General features: G+C 44.6%; 2 protein-coding genes and 1 long non-coding RNA gene across 6 annotated transcripts in view; 1 reads left to right on the top strand and 2 right to left on the bottom strand.

Annotated features, from left to right (window-relative positions):
* Positions 1–2,543: 2,543 nt before the first annotated feature.
* LOC119707987 (cytoglobin-like) lies at positions 2,544–7,136 on the top strand. The gene is made up of 3 exons (XM_038153714.1): positions 2,544–2,726; positions 4,632–4,863; positions 6,025–7,136. The coding sequence occupies exons 1-3, from the start codon at positions 2,632–2,634 to the stop codon at positions 6,151–6,153; spliced, it is 456 nt and encodes a 151-aa protein (XP_038009642.1). The 5' UTR covers positions 2,544–2,631; the 3' UTR covers positions 6,154–7,136.
* LOC119707988 lies at positions 6,211–10,452 on the bottom strand. Its single transcript, XR_005258929.1, has 2 exons — positions 9,723–10,452; positions 6,211–7,522 (listed from the first exon to the last, which is right to left on the bottom strand). It is a non-coding gene; the product is annotated as an uncharacterized LOC119707988 (long non-coding RNA).
* Positions 10,453–12,058: 1,606 nt separating this feature from the next.
* The window catches only part of LOC119707684 (putative RNA-binding protein Luc7-like 2), a 32,419-nt gene continuing 29,837 nt past the window's right edge, over positions 12,059–14,640 (bottom strand). For all 4 annotated transcript variants that reach the window (XM_038152964.1, XM_038152961.1, XM_038152962.1 and 1 more), the window contains one exon: positions 12,059–13,095. In XM_038152964.1, the coding sequence (XP_038008892.1) occupies positions 12,903–13,095 (193 nt within the window). In that variant the 3' untranslated portion in view covers positions 12,059–12,902. The remainder of the gene's footprint in view (positions 13,096–14,640) is intronic.

The raw sequence follows: 14,640 nt of genomic DNA, 5'->3' as shown, positions 1-14,640 counted from the left end.
TTTAAAAAGGCCTGAGGCCTGGCCTGGCACCCTGTTCTTCAGATTTGTAATAAAATCATGCTTCGACTCAGTGTGTTGATTTGCTCTTGCACACGAGGATTCCTTTCTGTAGGGATAACATCCAGAGGAGCTTCACCCCTGTTAGAAAATATGTCTCTTCATGCAGAAGAAATTATGCCTGAGAGAATTCACTTCCTTTGGCATAATAAACAAAACAAACCACAGGAGAGGAAAAAGAAATAAACCAAGCATTAATTCTCTTGCTCACATGTGGGGAGGTGTCAGCAATGACTTCATGATTAAACAGCACATTTTTCATAGCTTTTCCATTTCCAGGCCAAAATAAATGTGTTTCTGGAGCTTTTTTGTTTCAATTGCTAGAGATTGCTGAGATGTAGCACAAATGTATTGAGCCCTGTTAGAGATGTCAAAAATTTATGAGGGATTATTGTGTTCATCTTACAAGGACTTGGCAAATCACGCAAGGGGAAAATAGAAGATAATTTTCCAAAACAGTAAAAGTAACACCAGAGGATGGAAGAATAGAAAAGCATGTCACAGAGAGAGCATGGTGACGTGCTTGAGGGAAGATGTCATTGCTTTTTCTGGTCAGGGATTGCCCTGTGCTGCTGACACCTGGCCTGGTCGCAGACAAAATTGTCACACTGCACCCCAGAACTGGGCCCACCAAGTAAGATTAGTGTGCCTCCATGGAAATGTGTTTAAAAAAGGGCAGGGAACAATGAAAAGGGAGAGACAAGTTCAGGGTGGTACAGTATCCAACAGGATGATGACCAGTGGAAGAGCCCGTGCTGGAGCAGTTGAGTAGCACACAAGGAGCAGCAAGAGCAAGGGACTCCCACACAGCAACCCCAGCTCCTGCACCACCCACGGTCTCACCAAAAGGTCTGGTTGTAACCTGCAGCATGGGGTGGGGAAACAGGACAGGGGGAGGTGAGGCATATAATGTTGGTTGGCTGGTTTGTTACCTGGCAATAAAGTAATTGGATTGAATTTCTCAACTCAAAATAGGTATTTTTTGGCCCGTGACAGGATGTCTGACTATATACCAAGGGATGGAGCATATTCATACTGCAGTGTCCCAGAGGAGAAATGGGGGAGAGCAGAGGAGAAGTCTACTAGAGAATCACAGAATGTTTTGGATTGGAAGGGACTTTCAAGATCATCTAGTTCCAACCCCTCTGCCATGGGCAGGGACACCTTCCACTAGACCAAGTAGCTCAAAGCCCCATCTAGCCTGGCCTTGAACTCTTCCAGGGATGGGGCACCCACAGCTGCTTTGCAGCTTTCTATCAGGCTGCTCTTTGTTTGCTGTGTGGTAAAAAGGAAGAGGGAGGCAAGAGGGGACACATTTCAGTGAGGTCGTTTGAGGCCTCCCTCAGCAGCAGCGGGACATAGCCTCACCAAGACCAGTCTGCGAGTTTGCATCCAGCACTTTCCTTCTGCCCTGGGGTATCAGGCTGGTTTTTCTTGACATGCTGCATGTTTTCCCCTCACACCTGTTCCTTCCCTCCTCTAAACCATCCCAAAAAATACCAGGTTTTGTCTGCCCTCAGCATCCAGCAGCAGTTTCTCAAACCCCTTAGCCCTTATTTTGCATGCGTGCCCTGGACTTAACCAGAACATTCCTGCCAGAGGTTAAGCCCAGGCATTGCATGGATAATCCATGAAAACTTTTTGCCTCCAGTTCCAAGTGACCGTGACTGTAACAAGTCCAGAGATGCTGTCTGCAGCTCCACTCTGGCCCTTCTTCCACCCCTTATCTCTCTCCCAGGCAGTCAGGACCCAGAGACAGGACAGAGGTCCCAGCTGCAAGCCAAGAGGGTTAGGAAAGTGAAATGCCTCTGCTCCTGGCCTGGCTGTGCTGCACCCTTTACCTCCAGTGCTAAAATGAAGTGGCTTTGCAGGGCACTATGGCCACGGATGCCGTGCCACGCTGCCGTCACCATCCCTGCAACGCTGTCATGTTGGGCTGGCGAAGCCTCCCACCCTCATGGGACCAAGGCTGGGAGCAGCTGTGGGGTGAGCCCCTGTAAAACCAGACAGCTGTGGGGAAAGCAGAGACTGTGGCATGAAGGCAGGACTGGAGAGAGTCGCTGGAGCTAGAAACAGGATCTTTGACTGAAACACCCAAGAGCGCCAGGGAGAGGGGATGGCAGGGCACCACAGGGCACAGCAGCACTCTTGGGAGAAAACCAGGAAAATTAGTGCTCAGGCAAGGATCACCTTCAGGAAAAGGAGCCAAGCACTGGCTTTGGCAGGGGTGAGAGGGGAAGAGAATTGATCTTTTTTTTTCCCCACTGAAAACTGCCTTTTTTCCCTTCTCTCCTCAGACAGTGAGACCTTTGCTTTGGCACCTGACCTATGACTACAAGACTAGTCCTCCTCCTCATGTGGTTGGTTTCTTTCCTGATTAAAAGTGATTAGGTAGCTCTAAAACCTGCAGAAATGTTACTGAGGGTAACAGAGACAAAGAGACCCTTCAAGATCTCTTAAATCCCCAGGGCAGTATTTAGAGAGCCCTGAGGAGAGAACTGGAGCAGAAGGACCCTGCAGGATCTCCCTGTCCTCCCTCCTGCTACACCCTCTGTTGCCAACATCTCTTCCACCATGTCACTTTCTGAAGCAGAGGTGCAAAGTGCTCGTGGTGCCTGGGAGAAGATGTATGTGGATGCTGAGGACAATGGGACAGCTGTGCTGGTCAGGTAAGGAAAGAGCCCATCCAACTGCTGCCCTGGAGGGGTGAAGGAGGAACAGCAAGGATGGAGTTACTGCCTAGGAGCATGTCATGATGTTTTTCATGCAGCCCTTGCTGGGTAGAAGAGCAATCCACAGAAGGAAAAATAAAAAGAAAGGGGTAAGGGGTAGGAAAAGAAGAAGAGACAAGAACAGTATCTTCATCCATGTAAGGTAAAGAAAAGGAAGTGTGGTATAAAAGAGAATGGGAATAAAACATGGGTGTTACTTCCCTCTTCCTTTTTACCTCTAAACTCTTTTAATGCTTTTAAAAAACTCAGTATTTCACTTCTGATTCTCCTTCAGCCTCAGTCCCTCTGTTCCACTGTATTATAGCCTTTCTGTGGACTTTCTTCTCTTAGTTTCCATCCTGTTTCCCTCTCTTCTGTTCACCTTTGACATATTCCACTCTCATCTGGGACTTACATCACCTCCCTAAGCATGGATCAGTTCAAATACTATTTCTAGTTATCAGACATTTACTCCTCCCTCCAGCTTTCTTGTATATCACACCTTGTGCCTGGTTTCCCCTCACGAAGCCTTACATGCTGCTCTTTCCTTCTGCAGGCGACACAATCTGAGCACAGTTAGGGGCAGAAATGCAGCCATAAAATGTTAGTAGCATCCAGCAGCTTGCCTCCCTGGGCTAACTTACTCTAGAAAGTTTTGCTTTAGTGTCCTACAGCCCCAGACCTGCCTAAAGAGAAGATCAGGGCTTCCCAGAACAAGAGAGACGTGGCCATAATGGAAACAGTCCAACAAAGGGCCAGGAAGATGATGAGGGGACTGTACTATCTCTCCAATAAAGAAAGGCAGAGAAATCTATGACTGCTCAGCCTGGAGAAGAGAAAGCTCAGGGGAATCTTGTCAATGTGTACATAAAAACCTGAAGGAAGAATGCAAAGAAGGCAGAGCCAGGCTCGTCTCAGTGGAGCCACGAGACAGGACCAGAGTCAATGGGCCCAAACTGAAACACAGGAGGTTCCCTTGAACATCAGGAAACTTTTTTTTTTTTTTTTTTTTTTACTTCTGAGTGCAACTGAGCACTGGCAGAAATTGCCCAAAGAAGTTGAGTCTCCATACATGGAGATACTCAAAAGCCATCTGACCATGGTCCTGGGAAACTGGCTTGACTCGTGGTATTGACCCAGGTGACCTCCAGAGGCTCCTTCAAGCCCAACCATTTTGTGACTCTGTGAAATGCAATGTGGAATCTGTTATAGATATTTCAGGTGGTTAACCAGTTTACCCAAAGGAGTAAACTGCTTTTTTTAAAAGAGTTTGACCAAGATGACTGTAATTGATCAAAGGTAATTTCAAACACACTGAATTGTGTTACTTTTGAATAAATGGAATGAGCAGTATCCCATACTCAAACAGCAATCCATCACAGGCAGTAAGAAAGCTTTGCAGTGGACTATAGGAAGAGATTAATTAACAAAACCAATAGTAGGGTTCCTCTGTGAAAACACCCACCAGTATCATAGTGGTCATATCTGCTGTCCAGAACATCTTTGGGAGTATTAAATTGTCACAGTCACCCCATGTGAACGTGTTCCCACTTCTTTGTGAAAGTAACACGGAGAAAATATTATCTTTAGAAGGAGAGGAACAAGTTCATTACAGGTTTTAAGGTGGAATGAGCAAAGGAAATGACCTGGGGAGAGGCAAGGGAGAGAGGACTGGCTGCTGTGTGCATGGGGGTTATGCACAGGTGCAAAAGGCAAAGGAGAAACAAGGAATGCAGAAGTGTCTGTTCTAATAAAGAGAAGGAGAAAAGGGACATAAATGCAGAAGGCAAGGCCTGGAAAGTGTGGCTATGTCTGCATTGATACCTTGGTCCACAAGTCGGGATGTCTCTCATTCCTCAACAGGATGTTTACCGAGCACCCAGACACCAAGTCCTACTTCACACATTTCAAAGGCATGGACTCTGCTGAAGAGATGAAACAGTCAGATCAAGTCAGGGGCCACGGCAAGAAGGTTTTCGGTGCCATCAACGACATGGTGCAACACCTGGACAACTCTGAGGCTTTCCTTGGGATAGTGACCCCGCTTGGCAAGAAACATGCTACCCAGCTGAAGATTGACCCCAAAAACTTTAGGGTGAGTGAGCAGCCCTCTTGCCAAAGGGTGTAACTGTGAGGAGGGCATGTTTTCCCCTTCGAGGGGTAGAACTGAGGAACATAGGCTCTGAATGTAGGAATACAGATATATGCCTCAGAGAATGGAGGTGGTGGAAGATGAGGAGGTTGGTGGTGGAAGATGGCAGGAGTGAGAGATCTGGCATCGGTGGGGAAGAAGCTGGACAGCAGATGTGGTGCAGGCAGGTGATGTGGTGGGAGCTGCACAGCTGCCCATGAGTTGTAGAGGGTTTTCTCAGTACAATATGATTCCCACACCTGCCATTTAATAACAAGATCCAGAAAAGCACTTTAACACTGGACTTCAGTCCCAATGTATTTTTTATCTTGTAACAGGAACTGAGCTTTTCCAGGACAACTAAACCAATGACAACAACATTGTCATAATTAAACAAACTCAAATAATGAATACAGGATCAAATTACTTGCCCACATTCACCTAAGGTCATTAGCAGAGTGCATTTATAACTATTTTGTCTGCTTTACACAGCAAAAAGAGGCACCTTCTGACAAAGATTATTTCCAAATGAAGGTGATTTCAATAGCAGTGGGCATACTTTTCAGTGAGTGGGAAAATAAGGGATGATTTCTGGCTGAAAATACTTTTTCAGGGTAAAAATGCACACAAAACAATAAATGCTGCACAGGAAAGGAATTGGCATTTCAAAGTATACCACCTACCTTACTGCAAGAATTCTGCTACAGAGTGCTGGATAGCTAATGAGCAGGAAAGGTCAGGGAAAAACTTACCCCCCAAGCCATGTATTCCGTAGGTGTCCTACAAAGGGATCATCATGGGCTCTAAATATTTGGGAATCCCCTGCCTGGAGGATTGCAGCGGATGGACAAAGCACATCAGTCCTATACAGCCATCCATCCTTAAGTGATAGGTGCAGTCAACATTAACTAGGGTAGTTAAAAACACCAGGAGCAGTTTTTTTGTGAATTCTATAATGCAGCTTATTTTCCATGCCCTGTTACAAACTCTGCAGATCACATGCTCTGAATTGTTCTTGTACCCCTTTCTGCCCTCCAAGAATCCCAAATAAAGATACGTAAGTTCTTATGCCTCTAATATGGAGAAAAGTTCACACTGGCTGTTTCTTCCCTTCTCCTTGTTTAGATTATCTGTGACATTATCTTACAACTGATGGAAGAGAAATTTGGTGGAGACTGCAAAGCTTCCTTTGAGAAGGTGACCAATGAAATCTGTACCCACCTGAACAATATCTACAAAGAGGAGGGTTGGTGAGGATGTGCACCCTCCAGGCTCTTCAAACAACTTTTCAGCACTGATTTGCTGCTTTTGGGCCCCCAGCCGCAGCTGGAGAAATTAAAATTTAAAAATAAAAAAAGCAAGAAAAAAGGCTTATACAATATAGAATATCAATAATTTCCTTAGCAAACTGAGTTTCTACAGCTAAACAAAACCCGCAGATACACCAAAGTCAACCAACAAATCCTGATATGCTTTGCAGTTCCAGTGTTTCAGGTGGGTCCCTCTGGCCACCATCCCTGAAGACTACATTTTAAGATGGTGATTTTAAGCTTTCTATTCCTAAAAGAAAGACTTGCCCCTGCCAGCAGCACCAGCAGCTCTTTGGCTCACCTACCACTTCTCTATCCTCATGAATGACAGGAAGGAGACCATTTTGAAGCATCTCCAGAATCTTGGTAGAGATCATCATTTAAGAGGCCTGAGTATTGTTTTGTGTTTGAACTTAAGGGGGAAGTGGTGTATGGGAATGACCAACATCTCAGAGAGACTTGAGGAAAGTCCCATCTTGCATGAGCCAGGAGAGTCACCCAGCCTTGGTTTCTCAGAGCAGCTTTCAACACAAGGGATGACAACACTGAGTGTGGTCACCAATGGACCCCACTGGGCAGGGATGAACACCTCCAGGGTGTGGATTTCACCGTGTTACTCCCAGGAAATTACTTGGGTTGAGTTCCCACATGAAGCAAGAGTAGAGCTCACTGGCTCTTGTGCACTCAAAATGCAGCCGGCTGATGGAGACTGCTGCCTTGCTGTGTGGGCAGCACAGGGGCCTCAGCCTGGCATGGGACTCGCTCTGTCCAGTCACACAGCCTGAGCCTCCCTTCAGCGCTAACTGGGTCCTGGACTATGTAATTGCTTTTCTTTGTATTCCTTAGACTTGGTGAAACAATCAGCTAATAACTGCAAATAACCACACGCTGGTTTGCTTCAGTGTAATGCAATAAACAGAGAAAGCAGATGTGCCCCCTCATTTGCTTCACAGAAAAGGTGATGTGCAGCAGTGGCACCTGGTTACAGTGCACATTTACTGGTGGTACTGGGGGATTTCCAAAACCAGTCCAAGCTCCCACCCAGGCGCTCATCACACTTCTGGCAGTCAGGCTTCTCATGGTTTTCACTTAACCATGATGCAACAGTTTTGTAAACAAGTAAAAATGCAGAGGTTTCCTTCATTCAACATGTAGTTTTCATCACCCACTGCATTTGGTAAAGGATGCTAAATCCCAAAGTCCAGAAGAGGAACTCTAGCCAGAGGGAAAGATGGGGCAGGCTGCTTTATTTGCTTCAGTTTTCTGTTCAGCTCAGGGAGAAAGGGAAGCGTATCACACAGCATTGGCAAGGACTGTAAAACAAGAACAAGATGTGTAAAAACGTATTTAGAGTCTCAAATCTGTCTGAAGGAGTACAAGTAGTTAAAGCTCAGAAAAGAGGTGGTGGCAGTTCTTCACTCCCATTGCTCTGCTGCAAACCAGTTTGAACTTCAGAAGATTTGAAGGCAGCAATAAAAAAAGTTACAGTGGTTCCAATGCAAAGCCCCCACCCACTTAACACCTTTGAGAGATGGAGACAGAGGCTCCAGCCGGGCTGAAGATGCCTGAGGGCCAGTGCTGTAAAAGTGCCTTCTTTGCAGCCTCTCTGAGCCAGCACCTGGAACCATTTCTAACCCTTGTGCACTTAACTGAGCAGCACCATGAATACTTTACCACAGTCAGCACTTGTCAGATAGTTTCAGCCTGGGGAAGGGCTGTACAGCCATGGCCACTGCAGCTCCTGCTGCTCTCTGGCCCTTTGTGACCTTGCTGGGATCCAGCCCTGCTTTGCTGCTAGTTAATCCTGCTTTTCTGATGGTGCATCTCCTAGAACTCTGCTTGCCTGCAGTGCTCTGGCAGCACCACTGAGCCTAGGGGAAGGGATTTGGGACTGCAGTTTCCCCAGCAACAGGAACTGAAAAGCCAGAGCCAGGAGAGGTAGGTCATGAGAGAACTTTCTAATTGCTTGCCGACTCCACTGTATGTCCGCAGAGAGGAAAGCAAGGAAAGCCAAGGCTAGAAGCAAACATTTCTTCCTCTTTCCTTGTATTTCCAGCTGCTGATACAACTCCTGCCCAGCAGTCTGCTGCTTCCCAGTTTTGCAAACTGCAGGGAAAGACAGATTTCAGGTCTTACTGAAAAGAATAAATAATTACATAAGTAGAAACAGGGCAAGAATTTATTAAGCAAGTGGAAAAAAGTGATCAAAGCAAAAAACCAAAGAGCAAGAACCATCATGCAGGACTGGATGCAGAGTGCAGTAATGTTTTTTATAAGCCCCTACATCAGAAGAAACTAATCTCTACTGCCTTGGAATAAAGGAAAATGATACTGAGGAAGGTGGCATGTGAAATATGGGAGAGAGAACAGTAAACTGGAGGGGTGCTGCACACCCGTACACAACACTCTGCACACTGCCATCGCCTCTGAAGCGTGGCTCAAGTCTGCATTTATACTTAGTTCAATGCTGACTGCAATCCCCATCTTCTGTGTCCCTACAGCTAAGCCCATCTGCTTGCATGTAGCCACCCATGCCCTTGGATGCCTTGCACTGGCCCCAGGGGTCTCAAGTCTTGCTACCATTCTCTCTTCAGCTACATAGATAATCCCTGCTTCAAGGCTATTTGACATTTGCTCAGTCATCACTTTGCATTGGCTTAGAGAGCTGGTTTACCTATTTTCTCCCATTGCACCTGGGGATGGTGCAAGACAGGCTGGACAGAGAGAGGGGCTCCAGGGCAGGGCTATCATTGAAGTAACGGGATGGCAACTCCCAGATTCAACAGCCGATGGAAGGCAAGGGGACAGAGGAACAGCCTCCTGTGGCAGCTCCACTGGCAAGTCTTATGTTGGGTAATGGGATACAGTGGCACTAGGCCAAGCACCTCTGCTTGGAAATGTCACCATTTTACTGTGCGGCTCCTCCTGCTGCAGTGGGAAAAGCAGCACACAGGCTGTGGTGGCACTGGGCCAGACTGCCCAGGGAAGCGGCTGAGTTGCCAACCATGGGGGTACTTAGAAGGCATGAAGATGTGGCACTTAGGGGACATGGTTTAGTGGTGGGCTGGGCAGTGCTGGGTTAATGGGTGGATGAGATGTTCTTGATGGGCTTTTTCAAGGTAACCAATTTTATGACTCCACCACGCTCAGGAGAGGATCTCATTTCTGGTAATGTGCCATTCTCCAACTCCTTATCGTCTTAACCTTTTTGTTTTGCACTCCCCTGACTAATCCGGACTGATTACGAGATATGGGAGTGATGTTTGCAGGTTCACTGCAGTTCAAACACTTTAAATAAGTAATTTACTTTTTCTGCTCATTTTGTACATCTTCAGTTTGAGAAAAACTGCTATGGAGCTACAACTGCACCAGCAAAATTTCCAAGATCTCAAAAGCTGATACTCAGCTATGGCACCCCTAGGTTCCCCTTGAGAGCTCTATTTCATAATCTATTTAACCATGAAGACTAAGGTCAGTCCATACCACACTTCAGCTGTCCAGCAGGAAACTTACAGGTGATGAATACCTCAGTTTTTCAATCCCAGAAATTAAGGTCATTGGGTTCTGATGAGTGGAAGATCCATATTTAGGCACAACTCTCCTCTTCTGATAGATGCTCCAAATCTTTTGCATTCTAAGTGTGTTTAATCAGTCATCTTAATTTCTTCTTCCCAACTGCACTTCAGTCCTGTATTTCCACAAGTAATTCGGATTATTTTATGAAGGAATCAGAGATACCTTCTTGCTTAACATTTAGTGTGGTACTTCCTCTACATAAGGGAAGGCCCAAACCCAATCTCCCTTTTGTAATTAAATTTAAAAGCCATTTGTGAAATGTATGCCATATTATCCAGAATTTGCTAGTGTGAAGTCTAGGCACTGTTTTGTCACAGTATGCAAGTTTCACCCACCCTCCCTTCCTCCCCCTTTTCACAATACAAAATTTCTAGTTGCTGGCTACAGGGGGAGACAGGTCCTGAGTATTTCTGGAATATCATTCCGGAAAGGAATTCCAAAGGAATCACTGGCACTTGTACTATGTAAGATATATCTAGAAATGACCGGTCACCTTTTGTCACACCAACAGAATTCCATTAACAACTGTGTAAGAGATGTTTTCAAGCACTTACACTCTGGCTGTAGCAGATGGACAAACACCAGTTAACTTCCATTCATCAACCACCTGGGCCATCCAGGAAATCAAGAAACACTCCCAGGAAGGAAACTCATGCTCAGAATTCAAATGGATAAATAAATAAATAAATAAAATAAATAAATAAATAAATAAATAAATAAATAAATAAATAAATGTTTAAGTAGTTAGTCATCATCACTTTGCAGCTTAAAATGATGTGAAGTCAAAGTGGAATCTGCAATGCTGAATCGAAGTCCTTGCAAAGGTGTAAAGGTCCTGTTCTAGCTTTCACTGCCAGCCAATACACTGCTAAATTATCTTCAGTGTTAGAATTATCACCCATGTGCTCTGACCATACAGAAGATGCTACAGAAACGATACTGAGGACAAATGCACAGAGTGAATGGTATTACACAACAATGTTAGCAGGCCTTCGCAGGCACTTGCACTAGGGAAAGACAGAGGCTGAAGAACCTGCTGAAAATACCAACAGATCATTACAAACACTGCTCTTAAGCATCTCTATAAGGTAACTCAGTAGTGTGATCTCAAGGAGGAAAAGTTATCAATATCTGAATTCTTCTGTGTGGGAGTAGGGCATATCTGAGTAGTTTAAATACCCCAAAGCATTTTCAATCCAACAGGATGGACATCAACCCCTTCAGATCAAGGGGCAGCAACCCCCAGCACGTTGGTGCAGTCAATGCACTGGCGGCAAGGGATACCATCCAAAGGGACCTCAATAGGCTTGAGGGGTGGGTCTGGGTAAAGTTCAAGAAGTTCAACAAGGGCAAGTGCAAGGTGATGCACCTGGGCCAGGGCAATCCCAAACACAAATCCAGGCTGAAGGATGAACAGATGGAGAGCAGCTCTGCTGAGAAGGACCTGGGGCAAATGTGGGGCTGGATATGACCCAGCAATGTGCACTCAGCCCAGAAAGCCAAATGTGTCCTGGACTGCACCCAGAGCAGTGTGGGCAACAGGGTGAGAGAAGGGATTCTGCCCCTCTGCTTTGCTCTGGTGGGACCCCCACCGACCCCACCTGCAATGCTGCATCCAGCTCTGGGATCCTCAGCACAGGAAAGACATGGACCTATTGGAGTGGGCCCACAGGAGACCACCAAGATGATCAGAGGGATTAAGCACCTCTCTTATGAGGAAAGGTTGACAGTTCAGGTTGTTCAGCCTGAAGAAAAGGCTCTGGAGATATCTTACATGTTCCAGTACCTGAAGGGAGCCTAGAAATGGAGGGGGACTTTTTACAAGGGCCATGTAGTGTCAGGACAAGGGGGAATGGCTTTAAATTGAAAGAGGGTAGATTTAGACTGGATATTAGGAATCAATTCTTTGCAATGAGGGTGGTGAGGCTTGGCCCACAGAAGTTGTGGATGCCCCACCCTTGGAACTGGTCGAAGCCAGGCTGGATAGGGCTCTGAGCAACCTGGACTAGAGAAAGGTGTCCCTGACCCCAGTAAGGGGGTTGGACCTGGATGACCTTTAAGGTCTCTTCCAACCCAAACTGCTCTATGATTCTGACTCCACGTTTCTGCTTTTGAAGATTTTAGAATAATCAGGATTGTAAGCGGAATGACTGCTTCTCCTAGTGCGCATCTGTATGTTAAAACTCTAATAATGAGGTATTTTTAAAAAGACTGAACTGCTAGTTAACCACCTTAACAGACCAATATCCTTGTTAAGTTATTGGACAATATGGTTTCTTTTTAATTTTTTTTATTTCTTTTGTTTTTAATTTTTGTTTGTTGTTGCTGGTTTTTTTTGTTTGTTTTAATACAATTAAAGATGTACTCCACAAGAAAAAGCAGAAAGAGTCCTTCTGGAAAAAAAACAAATATATTGAACACATACCAATCAAATGGTACAGATATGGGACTGGCTTTGATTTCAAAATTTAAGTAGAAATAAAAAAGATGTAATGCAACAGCTGTTCAATTTCCAAGTCTAAATAGGCACTGTAAAAAGACATTTCCGCTTTCTCCAGCACACGTTCCTGTCTAAATGCTCCCACTGTGATCAACTCCTAGGATCCCAAACAAAAATTAAACCCAACACTGGGAACATAATCTTAGAGTAAAAGTTAATATCCATCCACCCACCCTCTTACAAAAAAGCAAACAAAAGAAAAAAAATCCCCCCAAATACAACCTTTCATTGCTGCTGTTTTGACTGGAGCAGAATTGGAGAATTTATAAAGGTTCAAAAGCACCCAAGGCAAGTAGTACAATGTAATTTGTTCACTAACTTGTATTGGAAAGGAGATTAAAAACATTGAGATCTGCGTCTTGGTACATAAAACTGTTGTCCTGAATAAAGAGAAATCTTTCAGAAAAGTTTTACAACTTGGTGGAAAGTCCAGGACCCAGCTTTAGGCACCATTAATTCATGGGGTTTAATTCTGACTTTGTTATAACCACTTTTATATACTGTACATCTACCCTAGTTGTATCAGTGTTGGAACTGCTCACCGGTGTCCCTTTGAACAACTGTAAACTAAACCAAAGTATGCAACTCCATAGGAAGCTAGGTGAATATACAGCCAGTTATATCTCCCCCGCTTCACGCTCCTCTGAGCTCCTCGGCTCTTCCGATCGGCCGTTAGCGCTTTCGTACGAACGTTTCTTGTCTTTGAAATCCCGCGGTGACCTCTCCCTCGAGCTTCTGTCTTTGTCGCGGGATGTTCTATCGCGATCTCTTGAACGCTCTTTGTCTCTGGAAGATCTTTCTTTAGAGGATCTGAAAAGTGCAGTGCATTTGAGAATTCGAGTTAGACATGAACTGGTAGCTATCAAACAGCACTTAGGTTTTAGATTTTTCCTCTTTTTCCAGCCCAGCTTTAGATTTATATAAACAGAAGTGTATGAGAAGACACCAAATCATTCTACCCCCTTCTCTCTTTCCTACTTAAAAGACAAGTACTTTGAGGTAGGATTTAATCTACATTTACTACAGAGCCCAGATTAAGTTCAATGTGCTTCACTGCATCTCTTACTTTCAACCTCCACCTCCAAGTTCACGTTAACTGGAGTTGAGCAGAAATTTCTCATCTGCAGTCTCTAGTTTAAGAACAGTGTCTAGCCTTTCTCAGACTATAAATTACAAACTTAAAAAAACACATTTAAAAACAGGAGTTTGCTTAAAAGTAGCGGGAAATTAACTTGCACAATTCTGGAAGGGGAGGCTCTTTATGACAAACACAGAACAAATCTGCAATCTGTTCTACAACTGTATTTTGTTATGAGAATTAACCCTTGTGTCACTTTGAAAGGTTGGGGTAGTGTTCTTTTTAGATATTTTACTCTGATAAATAGGCATTTTCAAAACCTTTATGATGGCGACCGAAAAGACCTCTTTTGTTAAACAAACTAGGTAGTTTTAAACTAAATTAGCTACCTGTATGGGAGAAAAATGGATTAGACACCCTCCTCTATATTCCCTTGCAGGTGCACTTCAGTCTGTTTTTGAACAACATTCCATCTGTATTTTACCATGTACTGCAATCACAAAATGTTAGAATACAGATTTTTACAGAAAAAATTTAGCAGCTAGCCAATCACTTCCTTGTTGAAAAATCTGGTACTCTGGACCATGAGACTGTACTCTCTCCACTTACAGAAAGTTATTGTCACTTAACCTCCAAGCTTCAAAACTAAGGTCTGCAAATGCTCCTCTACTAATTTCCTTTTGTAAACTTACAAAGAAGTGACCTTTCATGTTTGTTGCTCATCTGAAAAGATTACTTTCCCTACAATGTAGTGTTTTGCAAGACTTGGTACTTGCAAAAAACACTGGGATCCACAGGCATTACCCTATTCCACAGACTACATGTCACAGAAGAAGAGGCTACATGCCAAATAAGAGCTTCATCCTGGAGTTAGTACAACTGTTCCTCAAGTACCTTGTGCCCAAGTCCCCTGCAGAAGTAACTATATACTTAACTCCTGAAATAATTTGAACTATAAGCCCTGAATGTATGGCCACTTCAAAACCTGACCTTTTATCTTCTTGTAGGTCAACAGTCTCAGGGATTTAAGACTGGGCACCCTTTCACTGTACTGCTCTTGAAGTATGTCACAGTAGGTAACCTTTACAAGAAAGGAATCCTGTTTATGAGCAGACCTCCCTACCAAATGCCTCATTGTGCAATTCCAAGTCTTTTAAGTTATGCTCTCCTCAGTCATGTAAACAAGTCAGCCAATCCTCAGGAGCAGACAGCAACTGAATCATACACAAGCAGCAGCCCCAGCCTGCCCCCTGCAGTAATCTTTCCATGAGAGATCC

Source organism: Motacilla alba, chromosome 1A (assembly GCF_015832195.1).
Source record: "Motacilla alba alba isolate MOTALB_02 chromosome 1A, Motacilla_alba_V1.0_pri, whole genome shotgun sequence".
Lineage (NCBI taxonomy): Eukaryota > Metazoa > Chordata > Aves > Passeriformes > Motacillidae > Motacilla > Motacilla alba.
The sequence above is the reverse complement of the archived record's forward strand: the minus strand, read 5'-3'. Positions and strand labels throughout refer to the sequence as shown.